Source organism: Schistocerca nitens, chromosome 7 (genome assembly GCF_023898315.1).
Source record: "Schistocerca nitens isolate TAMUIC-IGC-003100 chromosome 7, iqSchNite1.1, whole genome shotgun sequence".
Taxonomy (NCBI): domain Eukaryota; kingdom Metazoa; phylum Arthropoda; class Insecta; order Orthoptera; family Acrididae; genus Schistocerca; species Schistocerca nitens.
In genome coordinates, this window is record NC_064620.1 from 304,081,972 (window position 1) to 304,096,048 (window position 14,077).

Genomic DNA, 14,077 nt, shown 5'->3' on the forward strand with positions numbered 1-14,077 from the left:
GGCTCCTCGACCAGTGTTCCAGCTTTATGGCCAAGCTATTTGCTCTCCATCAGGCCGTTCAGTATGCCTGCCGCCACCGCCATTCATCGTATGTACTCTGCTCTGATTCACTCAGTGCTCTTCAGAGCCTTGGAGCTCCATATCCAGTCCATCCCTTGGTGCAACGGATCCAGCAGTCCCTCCATTCTTTCGCTGAGGGTGGCTCTCCTGTCAGCTTTCTGTGGGTTCCCAGCCATGTAGGAGTGCCTGGGAATGAGGCTGCTGATGCTGCAGCCAAGGCTGCAGTCCTCCTGCCTCGGCCAGCCTCCCATTGTGTCCCGTCATCTGACGTTCGTGGGGTTGTTTGTAAGAGGCTTGTGTCCTTGTGGTGGGATACTTGGTCCTCACTTCAAGGAAACAAGCTCCGGGCAGTAAAAGCGTTCCCAACTGCTTGGACAACCTCCTCCCAACCATCTCAGCAAGAAGAGGTCCTTCTGACCAGGTTGCAGATTGGGCATTGCCGGTTTAGCCACCGCTACCTGCTCTCCGGTGACCCAGCCCCGCAGTGCCCTTGTGGTCATGCATTAACAGTGCGCCATGTTTTATTGTCGTGTCCCCGTTTTAGTCAATCTCGTGTTGTCCTGTCTCTGCCATCTACTTTACAGGATATTTTAGCGGATGACGCTCGAGCCGCTGCTCGTGTTCTTCGTTTCATTACTTTGACTGGATTGTCCAAAGACATCTAACTCTTTCACTTATTTTATCTGCATCTTTGTAAGAACTTTCTGGTGTCCCCCCCCCCCCCCTTGAGTTTTACTAGATTCTATGTGCTCTAACAATTGTGACTGGGCACTAATGACCTCAGTAGTTGAGTGCCCTTAAACCCCAAACAAAAAAAGTCCAAAAGGGGGAAAAATTTGATTATACTGTTGGTAAACAATCATAAAATATAGGGCGGGCCAAAAATAAGGAAAAACCAGAAACACAACACGTTACCATCCTTAATACATTGCGGGAAACTCATTGGCGTTCAAATCAGTTTCTGGTCACCTCGGAATGGATCAGTACAGGTTCTGTATTATTTTAAAGCGAATCTTGTACTATTCTTCCAGCAAAATATTGGCAGGTTCGGGTAACAGTGATAGAGGTGTATAGTGATCAGTGAGCTCTGGTGACTTTGGTGGCCAGGGGAGAGTGGACAATTCACCTTCTTATGCACAAAACCAGTTCTGAACATTGCAGACTGTGTGAACTGGAGCCCTGTCATCCTGGAACACGACATCACTGTTGGGAAACAAACAGTGTATCATGGGATGCATCTGATGAACGAAAGTGATCACATAATCCTTGTCAGTAAAGCGAACTTGCAGAGTAACCATGGGGCTCATGGAATACCATGATATTGCTGCCCAAATTATCGCCAAACCCTCACCTGTTTCACTCCTGGGGCATAAACTCGGCAATTTCCTGCTTATGGAACTTATTTCGTGTTGTTTTTTTGTGCTGATGATTTGCCAGTGCAAAATTCAGTTCTGCAGTAACTTGCAGCTATTGTCCTTTCATTTTTCATCACAATCCTCTTCAGTGACCGTCTGTAATGATGGCTCAGCAGAATCTTTCATGTGTGTTGAGGCTTCGATAACGATTTGCCACTTTCCCTTGTGCAGTATAAATATTTGATAATATGGTGCCTCTTGAAACACTGACCACTTTGGCTCCCATAGTTACCGAAACCCCATGACACCAACGCCAACAATTTTCCCATGTTTGAAGTCGTGTAACTCCGACATAATACACTAGCAACTTCACAGAACACTCTTCTGACCACAACTGACACTTAAAATGGATTGAGGAAATTACAGAGGTGCCTTTTGTGGTCAAATACAATAGCGCAACCTGTAGGTTTGGCTAGCATTTGCATTTATGTTCAAGCATGCATTTCTTGCAGTGTTTCCATATTTTTGTCCAACTCCTGTATGTAGGAGCATCCAAAAGTGGAACAACCTTAAGGAACTAGTCGTAGGGAAAATAAATGATAGGCTATGATTCGTTGGAAGAATTCTAAGAACTTAAAATTCACTGACAAAAGAAGCAGCTTCCAACTACTCGTTTGATCAGTTCTTTAATATTGATAACACTGGTCAAACATTTTAATAAAAAGTGAGTAGTTTAAGTCATGGATGCTGAATTCGAAAATGAAATCAATTTTTGACTGTCAGTTTTCTTTTGACATACAACTCTCTATCTATCAAAATCATTGAAAATGCGGTACACTGATTATTCTTCTGTGGCATGATTCCAATATTCTGCAGATTTAATTGTTGATAGATAATCAAATTATTTACAAAGAATTATGACACATGACCCTTAGTTCAGACGTCTAGATCCAGGAAATGAAGATGGTACACGGAAAATGAGTCATAATTGAGCCCAAAGACATCTGTCTGTTTTTACTGGTAATTAAATTAGGTTTTATAAGAATCTTAGTGAAAGCCATACTCAAAACTTCACATGGATTCATGTACTTGCAGCAGTAGTTTCTAAGGATCAATGAAGCAACAATAAAAGAATGGATGATTGTAGGGCTGAAAGTTAAAATATTAATGTCTGCTGAATGGCTTTTTTAATTATGATGAAAGAATGGCATGGCTGTCTTTCACTAGTTTCTGCAAGAACTTTTTAGGCAGCTGTAAGGCAGAAAACTTTCATGATTTTGCACTAGAACTACTGAGACATACCACATTATCGGTTATAACATATCAATTAAACTACATTTCTTGAATGATCATTTGGATTTCTTCCCAGATAACATTGGTGCTGTTAGTGATAAACATGGAAAATGGCTCAACCAGGACATTTATGAGATAGAAAAGCATTGTCAAGCCACATGGATTATTGCAATGTTTTCCAACTATTCCTGGTTATAATGAAATTCTGTTCTTGAGGCAAAGTATCACAGGAAATAATTTTATGCATGGTTCTTATTATTGCATGAAAACATAAGGCTAGTATGGAAGTTGTGAAATTAGATCTGGATTCAGGGGCAAATTGTCTTCTGGAAACAGTTTAGGCCTATATTGTTCTTTGGTACCATTTGGAAGTGTAGGTGCCCAGCTTTGTGTTTTACTTTTATAATTGTAATGAGTTTGGGACCTTGTATTGTATGCTCACTAGAGGAGATGCAGCAGATCTAAAGAAGAGAGGCACTTTTTGGCACTGGTTTATTTATTAGGCACAAATGCATAACGGAGATGTCATCAAATTCCATTGGTAGACGCTATAATAATGGCAGTGCACATAACAGAGTTTTACTACTTAAATTTCAAGCATATACATTCCAAGAACATTGAAGCAGTGTATTACTGATTCACCACATACATCTCACAAAATGAGCGTGGTAGTAAAATCATTGAAATTATTGCTTATGAGGATTCATACTGACAGTGGTACTCTCTGTGCACCATTTGTGAGTGGTATAGGAAAGAGGGGGGGATTGTTATGATACATGACGCACCCTCTGCCATTTGCTGCTGTTAAGGTAAATCACAAAAAGGATGAAAGTCGATGCTCTCCAAAGCAATTTAAGCATGATGTTTGACTTACTGATAGTGCTGCGTCGAAACCCATGACCTCAGGCAAGGAATGATGTTCAATATTTAAACTACTAGTGAGGTTTGAAGTACCTGTCCATATAGGAGATAATTCAGTTGTCTGTGCCGAAGGTATTAATTAGACCAATCAAGTTAAATGCACTAGTAAATAATATATGGGAAGAATGAGAGTTCCACTCTGCAGCGGAGTGTGCACTGATATGAAACTTCCTGGCAGGTTAAAACTGTGTGCCGGACCAAGACTCGAACGTGGGACCTTTGCCTTTCGCGGGCAAGTGCTCTTTGAGTCTCGGCCCGGCACACAGTTTTAATCTGCCATGAAGTTTCATATCATGGCACACTCCACTGCAGAGTGAATACCTCATTCTGGAAACATTCCCAAGGCTGTGGCTCAGCCATGTCTCCGCAATATCCTTTCTTCCAGGGGTGCTATGTCTGCGAGGTTCGCAGAAGAGCTTCTGTGAAGTTTGGAAGGTAGGAGATGAGGTATTGGCAGAATTGAAGTTGTGAGGGCGGGTCATGAGTCATGCTTGGGTAGCTCTGTAGGTAGAGCACTTGCCCACGAAAGGCAAAGGTCCCGAGTTTGAGTCTTGGTCCAGCACACAGTTTTAATCTGCCAGGAAGTTTCAATGTATGGGAACATTGTATACTGGAAAATACATATGTACTTGGTTTGAAGGGGGAAAAATAATTTTTCAGTGGGAGAAACATCCAGTAAAGATATAAAAATCACATTTAACAAAAGTAATGTTGAGGTATTTCGTGAGAGGCCAGTAGCAATAGGTATATAAACTGAAAATGTCACAGGACATTGTTTTGTATGGATGTTATTGAACAAGTAAATAAAACATCTGGCTTAGCTCTCCTACTGCACAAAAGTTTGAGACCTATAAAGTTCAAGAAGCTGAAGAAATGGCTGAGTGGGTTTGTTTCGAAATTTAAGCGAATTCTTTTGTGATTCATGTCAGGGAGAAATTTAGATCAAATTTGCAGGCCCACGCCTGTTCTCCAGAAAAATTTGTTGAGGTTGATGTATATGGAAATATGCCATACATTTCATTTGGAGGAATCAACTTTTTTTATCTCTGAAACCAGTACACCATACTCATCAGAAAAGAATGGTGAAACTGAACTTGACATCAGATTTGTAATGGAAAGCACTTGCATAATACTTCTCATTTCTGGCCTTTTTGAGACACTTTGGGCAGAAACTGTCAACACAGCAGTCAACAGTCCATCATTAGATCACTGTCTGTGTAAGTCAGATTGTAGTAAAATAGCATAGGAGAAGTAGTTTGGAAGGGAAACATCATTAAAGCATATAAGAATGTTTGGAGCCAAATACTTCATGCATACTCCAAAATAGTTCTGATCCAAATTTAAAGCCAATCAAAGAAGATGGTAATTACTATGTACAGTTTTACAGTAACAGTTAAAGGCTGTATGGTCCTGTAAGAGAGAGAGTAAATATTTCTTTATAGGAAAGTTCTGGTAGAATATAAAAACAGGGTGAGTCAAAAAGGGCTTTACAACTTTGGAATGATATAGAAATTTATTGATGTAACTTATAGAATCAGTAGATTTGTCATTTTGTAGCAAACAACCTCAAGTTTGATTCACGAAGTGCATCAGTGCCCCATTCCACCACAAGGAATGCCAGCATAGTGCACTATTGAAATTGCTACTTTCACTTGTATGAAGCTTGCTTGCTGTGTGCTTTGGTTTCTTTAAAGAAACTCTGTAACAGCTGTTGGCGTAAATTCACATGCAACCCTGGAACACGTTCACGGAAGCCCCAAAGTTAATGCGTTTTGTACGTTTAGCAAAGAAAGTTCACGGCCCTTTTATTCTTTGTGGAGAAAACTGCCAATGGTATTGTGTATCTTGATATGCTTGAAAACTTTTTAATTCCACAGGTCGATGAAAATCGCTGATGTGAGGTGGTTTATTACCAGAAAAACTCTCCACCATCTCTTTTCCTCATGGAAAATTAAGGTTTCCTGAAAAATCTTTTCCCAGGTCAGTGGATTGGCCATGAAAGGCCAATTGCATGGCCACCCCAGGCTTGATATAACTTAACTTTTTTTTTCTTGGGGTTTCATTAAAGAGCATGTTTACATTCTTCCCTACCAAACAGTTTAGCCAACCTGAAAAATTGAATCTATGTTGCCGTTGCACAAGTTATGCCTGATTTGCTGCAACAAGTGTGGGAAGAAATTGATTATGGTGGGATGTTTGCTGTATTACAGATAAGTCACATAGAACCAGAAAGGCACTTAGAAACTTTTATGTGAAACTTGTTGCTTGCTACAAAATAATGTGTCTACCAATTCTGTGTAAGTATCTCAATAAATTTCTGCATCATTCCAAGGTTGTAAAATCCTTGTAAATGTGCCATGTACTTTAGGAGTAAAGGAAACCACTCACCAAAAAGCAGAAACATTTATTCAATAGGCGCTCACAAAAAGAAAGAAAACATGCTAGATTGACACACACACACACACACACACACACACACACACACACAAAACCTATGTCCGTACAAGTTGTTAGCTGGACACACAGTGCCAGTGCTGCATTTCAGCAGATGGTCTAGGTTGGCATGGGAATTGTTAGGTGGGCTGGGTGAGGGACAAAGAGGCATATCGCTGAAAGAGGAGTTGGGAATTGGTAACTAGCAGCTCGGAGGTAGGCAGCCAGTTTGCCAGCTAAGAATGTGAGAGGGATGAATGGCAGGTGCATGGGCTAGGCATATGATACATGAGTGTCAGAGCCAGTAGGGAAGCATCGCACACTGAAGGTGATATGGGGACATGAATTGGGAGGGGTGATAGAATGGAGGAAGGGCAACTGTTGTGTCGTGGGTGTGGGGACAGTAGGTTACCGGAGATTGAGGCCATGCGAGTTACGCGAATGAAGGATGTGTTGCTAGGGTAAATCCCATCTGCATAGTTCAGAGAAGCTGGTGGTGGAGGAAAGGATCTAGATGGCTCGGGTTGTGAAGCAACAGTGGAAATTGAGCATGTTGTGCTGAGCTGCATATTGCAGTCAACTTTGTTCTTGTCAGTGTTTTGGCAGTGACCATTCACCCTGGTGCACTGTTGATTGGTAGTCATACCGCCATAAAAAAGCTGTATGGTGTTTGCAGCAGAGTTTGTATATGACATGGCTGCTTTCACCCAGTCATCATGAGGCAGAGAAAATCCCTGGCCCCGCCGGGAATCAAACCCGGGACCTCGTGCGCGGGAAGCGAGAACGCTACCGCAAGACCACGAGCTGCGGACAGTGCAAGTTGGTGAATGGGCAGGTACTGCACGTGGGTCTTTCGCAGGAATATGATCCTTGTGGCAAGGGTTTGGGGTTGGTAATGGGATATAGTGATGGAGTAGGATTTTGTGTGGGTTGGATGGGTGACAGAACACCACTTGACGGAATGTGCCTCATTTCACAACGTGTTGATAGTCAAAGCCCTGACAAGGGATAGGTTCAGCTCTTCCATTCCAGGGCAGTAGTGTTACTAGGGGGCACTCCTTTGCTGCTGATTTTGTAGGTAGTGGGAGGATTGAGGGTGTAGGAGCATATGGCACAGGAAATCTATTTGACAATTAGGTCTGGGCTATACTGCTTGTCTGTGAAGGCCTCTGTGAGATGCTGGGTAAGGGAGTTCTCATCACTACAGGTCCACTGATGGCAAGGCTGTATGGGATGGATTGTTTGATGTGAAAGGGATGACAGCAGCCGAAATGCAGGTGCTGTTGATGATTCGTGACTTTGATGTAGACAGAGGTATGGATGGAGCCATCATGGAGTTGAAGGTCAACGTCCAGGAAGGTGGCAAGTTCAGTAGGTCAAGCTGAAACAAATGGGAGAGAAAGTGTTGAGGTTGTGAAGGATTGAGGGTACATTATCTTGATCATGTGTCCAGATCATGAAGATACATCAATGAAACTGAACAAGACTAGGTGTTGGGAGTTTTGGGAGGCCAGGAAGGTTTCCTCTAGATAGCCCATAAACAGGTTGGCTTAGGAGGATGCCCTGCAGGTGCCGATGGCTGTGGCATGGATTTGTGTGAATACTTTACCTTCAAAGGAAAAGTAGTAGTGTGTCAAGATACAGCTGGTAAGGCATATAAAGAATGAGGTAGTTAGTTTGGTGTCTGCAAGATATTAGAAGAGGCTGTGTTAGAGAGCAGCAAGGCCATGGGCATGAGGGATGTTGGTGTACATGGAAATGGTGCCGATAGTGATGAGTAGGGATCCAGGAGGTAAAGGGGGAGAGGGGAGTGTGTGCAGAAAGGGATTAGTATCTTTGATGTGGGAGGCTGTCGCCTTTTGTGTCGCTGTTCCCCATTGGCCATGACACCAGTGCTTTACATGATACCTAGCCTGTGCATTTTCCACCTGTCCCTCCCAAACTTCTAGTAGGCAAAACTGGCTGCCACCCTCCAAATTGCTTGTTACCCACCTTGGCTGCCTCCCTGTGAGACACTAATCACGTACGTCAACCTCTGTTCCTGCCTCTCTCTCTCTCTCTCTCTCTCTCTCTCTCTCTCTCTCTCTCTCTCTCTCTCTCTCTCTCTCTCTTTTGTGTGTGTGTATGAGAGAGAGATTTATTAACTCCAAAGTAAATATATGACTTTTTTTTGTGTGGTTGTGCATTTTTCTAATCTTCTAAAATGGTTTGTTTTTAGATTGTTGTTGAAAAAGATCAAAGAGTTCCAGCTGACCTGGTTTTATTGCGAACAACAGAACGGTCAGGTGCGTGCTTTGTTCGCACTGACCAGTTGGATGGTGAGACGGATTGGAAGTTGCGACTTGCAGTGCCTGCAACTCAGAAACTAGATTCAGATTTTCAGTTGTTTGATATAAAGGCATCACTTTTTGTGGAAAAACCACAGAGAGACATTCATAGCTTTATTGGGACCTTCACAAGGGTAAGAAATCCTCTCACATGTTATATAAGTTTCATATTTTAAACCTTGTAGCAAAATAATGCTCTGTATTATGAATAAGTGTTTTCAGTGCATCTGTTCTATTTTATGTTATTTGGATGATGGAAAATTCACTGACTAAAGTCAGTGTAGTGGGTTCATTCATTGTTGTTGTTGTCTTCAGTTCGAAGACTGGTTTGACACAGCTCTCCATGTCTATTCTGTATAAGTCTCTTCATCTCTGAATAATTAGTGTAATGTGCTTCCATTTTAACCTGCTTACTATATATTTATGCCTGGGTCTCCCTCCCTCCCTCCTTCCCCCCTCCCACATTCACTCACTCACTCACTCACTCACACACCTACCTTTTGATGCCTCAGAACGTGACCTCTCAACAGATTCCTCCTTTTAGTCAAGTTGCGCTATAATATATATAATTTGATTCAGTACCTCATTATTAGTTATTTCAGCTGCCAACCTAATTTTCATCATTCTTGTGTAGCACCACATTTCAAAAACTTCTGTTCTTACATGAACTACTTATTGTCCATGTTTCACTCCCATACAAGGCTACACTCTGGACAGATTCCTTCAGAAAAGTGTACCTAAAACTTAAATTAGATGTTAAGAATTTTTTAAAGTGCTTTCCTTGATCTAGCCAATCTACATTTTATATTTTCCTAATTCAGCCATCATCAGTTATTTCGTTGTCTAAATAGTAAAACTCATCTACAAATTTTTGTGTTTCATTTCCTAATCTAATTCTGTCAGCATCACCTAATTTTGACTGCTTTGTTTCACTTTTGTTGATGCTCATCTTATAACCTCCTTTCTAGACGCTATCCATTCTGTTCAAATGCTTTTCCAAATCCTTTATTTTGTTACTACTGCCATCAGTGTGCGTATTCCAACCAACAGTGTCAAAAGGTCTCTCTAAATCGAAAAATGCTAGAAACATAGGTTTATCTGTCTTTAACCTGTCTTCTTAAATAAGTGTTGCCTCACGTGTTACTACACTTTTCCAGAACCTGAACTGATCTTCCAAAGGGCAGTTTCTATCAAGTTTTTCTACCCTTCTGTAAATAATTTATGTCAGTATTTTGCATTGGCTTGTCTATGAAAACCTATAACTCTGAAGTTGATGTTGTCCACATAGTGTATCAAAACTTAAAGAATGGACGCTCTAAGAGACAAAATCAAGGCATTTGTTTGTATAGACAAATTGTATGACATTGATTGCAAGTAGTTCCTCGTTGAATGCCATGAAAAGTCACTTAGCTAGTCTTGTTCTGCGTAGTAACAAAAATCCCACCCTTTTCACCAGTGACGTGCACGAGCCTGTGCTTGCTTTGAATTTTGCAATGCATCCAGTAGGAAAATTTCTCTTTATCCCCAGTGTCTTCATTTGGATAATTTTTTGAGTATTTGCAAGCCTCAATTGCATATTTCCCATTGTGTTGTTCTGAACAACCTGCTGTTCCAATTCATGAAGTCTTCCCTGATTTTGTCTGCAGGAACTTGTTTGTTTAAAACTGGCGATTTTTGATTTATTCTTCATCTGGTGGCACCAATGAACATTCGCTTCTGTTATATCAAATTTTCTTCTTGCTGCAAAGTTTTTGTGGCCTCCACTTTATGAACAGCCATTAACATAAAATTAGTGTTGTGTTGTCTGTGTGTACTGATTGTAATCTGCAAACAAGTATACTCACATTTCCGAACAGTCATGGAGTGATTTGCATCCATTATCAATCTTTATAATGTGCTGTTCTTACAGCATTAAGTAAATTGACTGACAACAGTATGTGATCCTAATGCTGAATCTGCAGAAATTGCACCACTTTAGGTCAACAGCGTGCTTCATTCGTTTCTTGTTGAAATCTATACCATTCCTGAGTATTTGTTCATTTGTAAAATCAGGTCAATTCAGACTACTTTTAGGTTTAGATGAATTGCAGTTAAAACATGGAAGATGTTCATCAGAAGCCAGGTATGAAGGATGCATTCCCATGGTTGGCAGCCTGAAGGATTTTGCTGCTCATTGCAACTACCTTCCCCACATTCGTCTTGCTTCCCATCACACTCCTCAGAATTCATCAAATTAAATGTGTACGTGATCTTAACTACCACAGCTTCATTTGTGAATGTAAGACAACTACCATTTTAAACTATTACACAATGTAAAAACATTGCCCGTAGCAACCAAATATGTATCTGTCACTTTAAGATCATGTCACATATTTCAAATGACAAATTTGGCGAAAACCTTTTATTGTAGGTAGATCTGTCTCTAGTGTGTGTGACTTGCTGCAGTTAATCAGATCTCTGCTTGCAGAATGTGCTACACAGAGGGTTTTGATTATTTGCAGTATGGATTTTATAACATGTTGCCAGTGTTGATGATGTCAGTGTGTATTCTGTAATATATATACGTGTATTACTCACTAATTATACCGTTCTAGATTTATGTTGTGTTCTTTTTTCCTTCTCCTGTGTGTGAAGAGTCTATTCTTGAAACTATGCTGCTGACTTTTGATACATTCTATTGAATAGCAAAATCTTTAAGAGATAGTAGCTTCAACTCGATAATTAACTAGAGGTTAAGATACATTGTAGATCCATTGATTGATTTCAGTTTTATTAGTAACTGATATTTGTTTTAGCATGATGGCTTTGGCAGTGAAGACAGTTTGGATGTGGAGAATACATTATGGGCAAATTGTGTTGTTGCATCTGGTTCTGCTCTTGGAGTTGTTATTTACACAGGGTCAGAAACACGCAGTGTAATGAACAACTCTCAGCCTCGTAGCAAAGTTGGTCTTCTTGATATGGAAATCAATCAGTTAACAAAGGTGAAATAACTTTTCATATCTTATTCTGAATGTGCCACATACAACTTGTACTTGTTGACATGCATTTGGGAAAAAAATTGTTTTTTTATATTTCAAGGTGCTTTTCTGCGCTGTGATTGGTCTGGCATTAGTTATGATGTGCCTGAAAGGATTCAGTGGACCTTGGTACCGTTATATGTTCCGTTTTGTTCTTCTCTTCTCATACATAATTCCAATAAGGTATTATTGTTAAGATTTTTTATTATTCTGTTCTACTTCAAGTGTTTTCTACCAAACTCTACTGCTTTACTGCTACTTCTCTTCCCCAACAGCTTACGTGTGAACTTGGACATGGGAAAAGCTTTTTACTCTTGGTCAATACAGCGTGATGGTGAGATATCTGGTACTGTTGTGAGATCCACAACAATCCCCGAAGAACTGGGAAGGATATCATATCTTCTTAGTGATAAAACTGGTACATTGACACAAAATGAGATGGTATTTAAAAAACTACACTTGGGAACAGTTTCATATGGCACAGAAACATTTGATGAGGTAATTATATGATATAGTCTGAATACAATAAAAATCAGATGCATGCTAGAGTAAAGATTAAACAGGTTATCTGGCTCATCACTTCCAGTATATATATGAATTACCCCATTCAGATGGTGAGTATAGCATTAATGGAGAGTGATTTTCCCCAGTTAATGTAATTATAAATATGATGCTCTTTCACTCATAATGATGTGCGATAGATGGACCCATTTAAGACTGAATTGTTCAAAAATTCATATTTTGCAATATATACTTTTGAGTAATCCAAAGAATGATCAGTGGGGCTTGCATCTGTTTCCTCCACAGTCTCTTGTAAATATGAATGTTGGTTTTTGGCATATGGAATGCAAATCAATTTTCACTATATGGAATTTTGGAAGAAAGAAAACAAGCTAATATGAAACACAGAGAAGGAATGTGGTGATGGATAGACACAGAATTGAAATCATAGGAAAAGACAAGTAACACAGCTAGTCCATAACAGAGAAATAAGTTGAACAAAAGGTACTGACAGTAATCAGTGGTACAATGAAAGAGGTTCTTTCCAGACATGTGTAATAGGAATATGTCATGAATGGGTAGCAAAAGTGGCAACAAAAGTTTTGATGATTGTGAAACAATAACTCAGACACACTTGGTGGTGTATTAGGCCCTCAATTGTTGACGACTCAGCTACTTCTGTTACCATAGTCGTCATGAAAGCAGTTACATACAGGATTGTGCAAACAGTCTGTTGGCCGCGTAATGCCTGCCAGAATCGACATGACGCCCATGGTTGGGCCAAGGAGGAAAACGGTAGTGGGGTCCCAGCAGGACTGAGTAACCCTAGCTGCAGATGAGGACTAGATAACTAGATTCTACCGGTGGGACCTGTGTGGCATCCATTCAGGCTGCTGCTGAGTGGTTATAGAATGCGAAATGTTGTTGTTTGCTGGCACCCACTTTCAGTGACATTTACGTATATAATTAAGAATGTTATCAATATTATGAGAAGAAAAGTTGCTACTCACCATATAGCGGAGATGCTGAGTTGCAGATAGGCACAACTGCAGTCGTGTGTGTGTGTGTGTGTGTGTGTGTGTGTGTGTGTGTGTGTGTGTGTGTGTGGGCGCGCGCGCGCGTGTATTGTTGATGAAGGCTTTAATGGCCGAAAACAGTAGTTGTGAGAGTCTTTTTGTTGTGTCTATTTGCGACTCAGCATCTCCACTATATACTGAGTAGCAACTTTCCTTCTCATAATATTGTTAAATTTCATCCGGGATTTTCCAGTTTTTGATGTAAGAATGTTATCAGTGCTGCTTACAGTTTGCATCCTGAAAGTTTCAGGTCGAACATGTTTAAAAGTTTGTACGAGCTACTGAGTTGAATCATTGGAGGAAGGGTAAGAAGGGGTGGGAAGATGGTGAATGTCACTCAGAGCATAGAAACTATTGAAAGTGTAGGATCTTAACTGCAACTGTTGTCAGTAATGCCGACCCTTTTCTGTCTTTCACTGATGAAAATGTGTGTTGAGAGAGAAGTTTTTATACCGCCCGAAACTGCAAACATTTATATAATGCGGAGAAATGGGAGATTGCATTGACAGTGACCAACTACATGCAGAATAAGAGTGGGTCAGCAGAATATATGTGGAGGTGGTCTCAGGTACCTTGGGATAGTGGCCAGGATGCAAATCATTGCCATTGTGTTACCCGAGAGGAGATGCAGATCTTACGACTGTCATCATTACCTCATCATCTAGGTTTATCACACGTCATTATACTGTTTTGTATTGGATATGCTCCAAAGGTGCCTGTGGATGATGGCAAAGACCTCTATCAAAAGTACCTTAAGTATTATTACCTAATCATTGCCAATGAAATAAGAAGTCAGTCTGTAACATCTGACTTTGACATAACAGTTAACTAAGAAAACTAGTGACTGTAAGTTTTGGGTACTTGTGAATGTACATTTAAATCCTGGTGGTTCCAGTCTTAGTAGTACACTGCAGATAGTGTGGAATGGTGATAAGATTATCTACGTGCAGTGTACATTCCAGGAGTTCCTCACAGTTCCGTGCAATTAGAGCCACAGGTCTGACAGAAAACAGACCCTCAATTGGAATCAATAACTTGATGTTGCTTTTGACACTCATGGTAAGCCTCGAATCTTTGAACAACTCCTAAAT

The 14,077-nt window shown here is 40.5% G+C and overlaps 1 protein-coding gene across 2 annotated transcripts in view; it reads left to right on the forward strand.

Annotated features, from left to right (window-relative positions):
- The window catches only part of LOC126195406 (probable phospholipid-transporting ATPase IIB), a 192,053-nt gene that overhangs the window by 49,609 nt on the left and 128,367 nt on the right, over window positions 1-14,077 (forward strand). For both annotated transcript variants that reach the window (XM_049934000.1, XM_049934001.1), the window contains 4 exons: window positions 8,281-8,523; window positions 11,185-11,373; window positions 11,471-11,592; window positions 11,685-11,907. In XM_049934000.1, coding sequence (XP_049789957.1) covers window positions 8,281-8,523; window positions 11,185-11,373; window positions 11,471-11,592; window positions 11,685-11,907 — 777 coding nt within the window. The remainder of the gene's footprint in view (window positions 1-8,280; window positions 8,524-11,184; window positions 11,374-11,470; window positions 11,593-11,684; window positions 11,908-14,077) is intronic.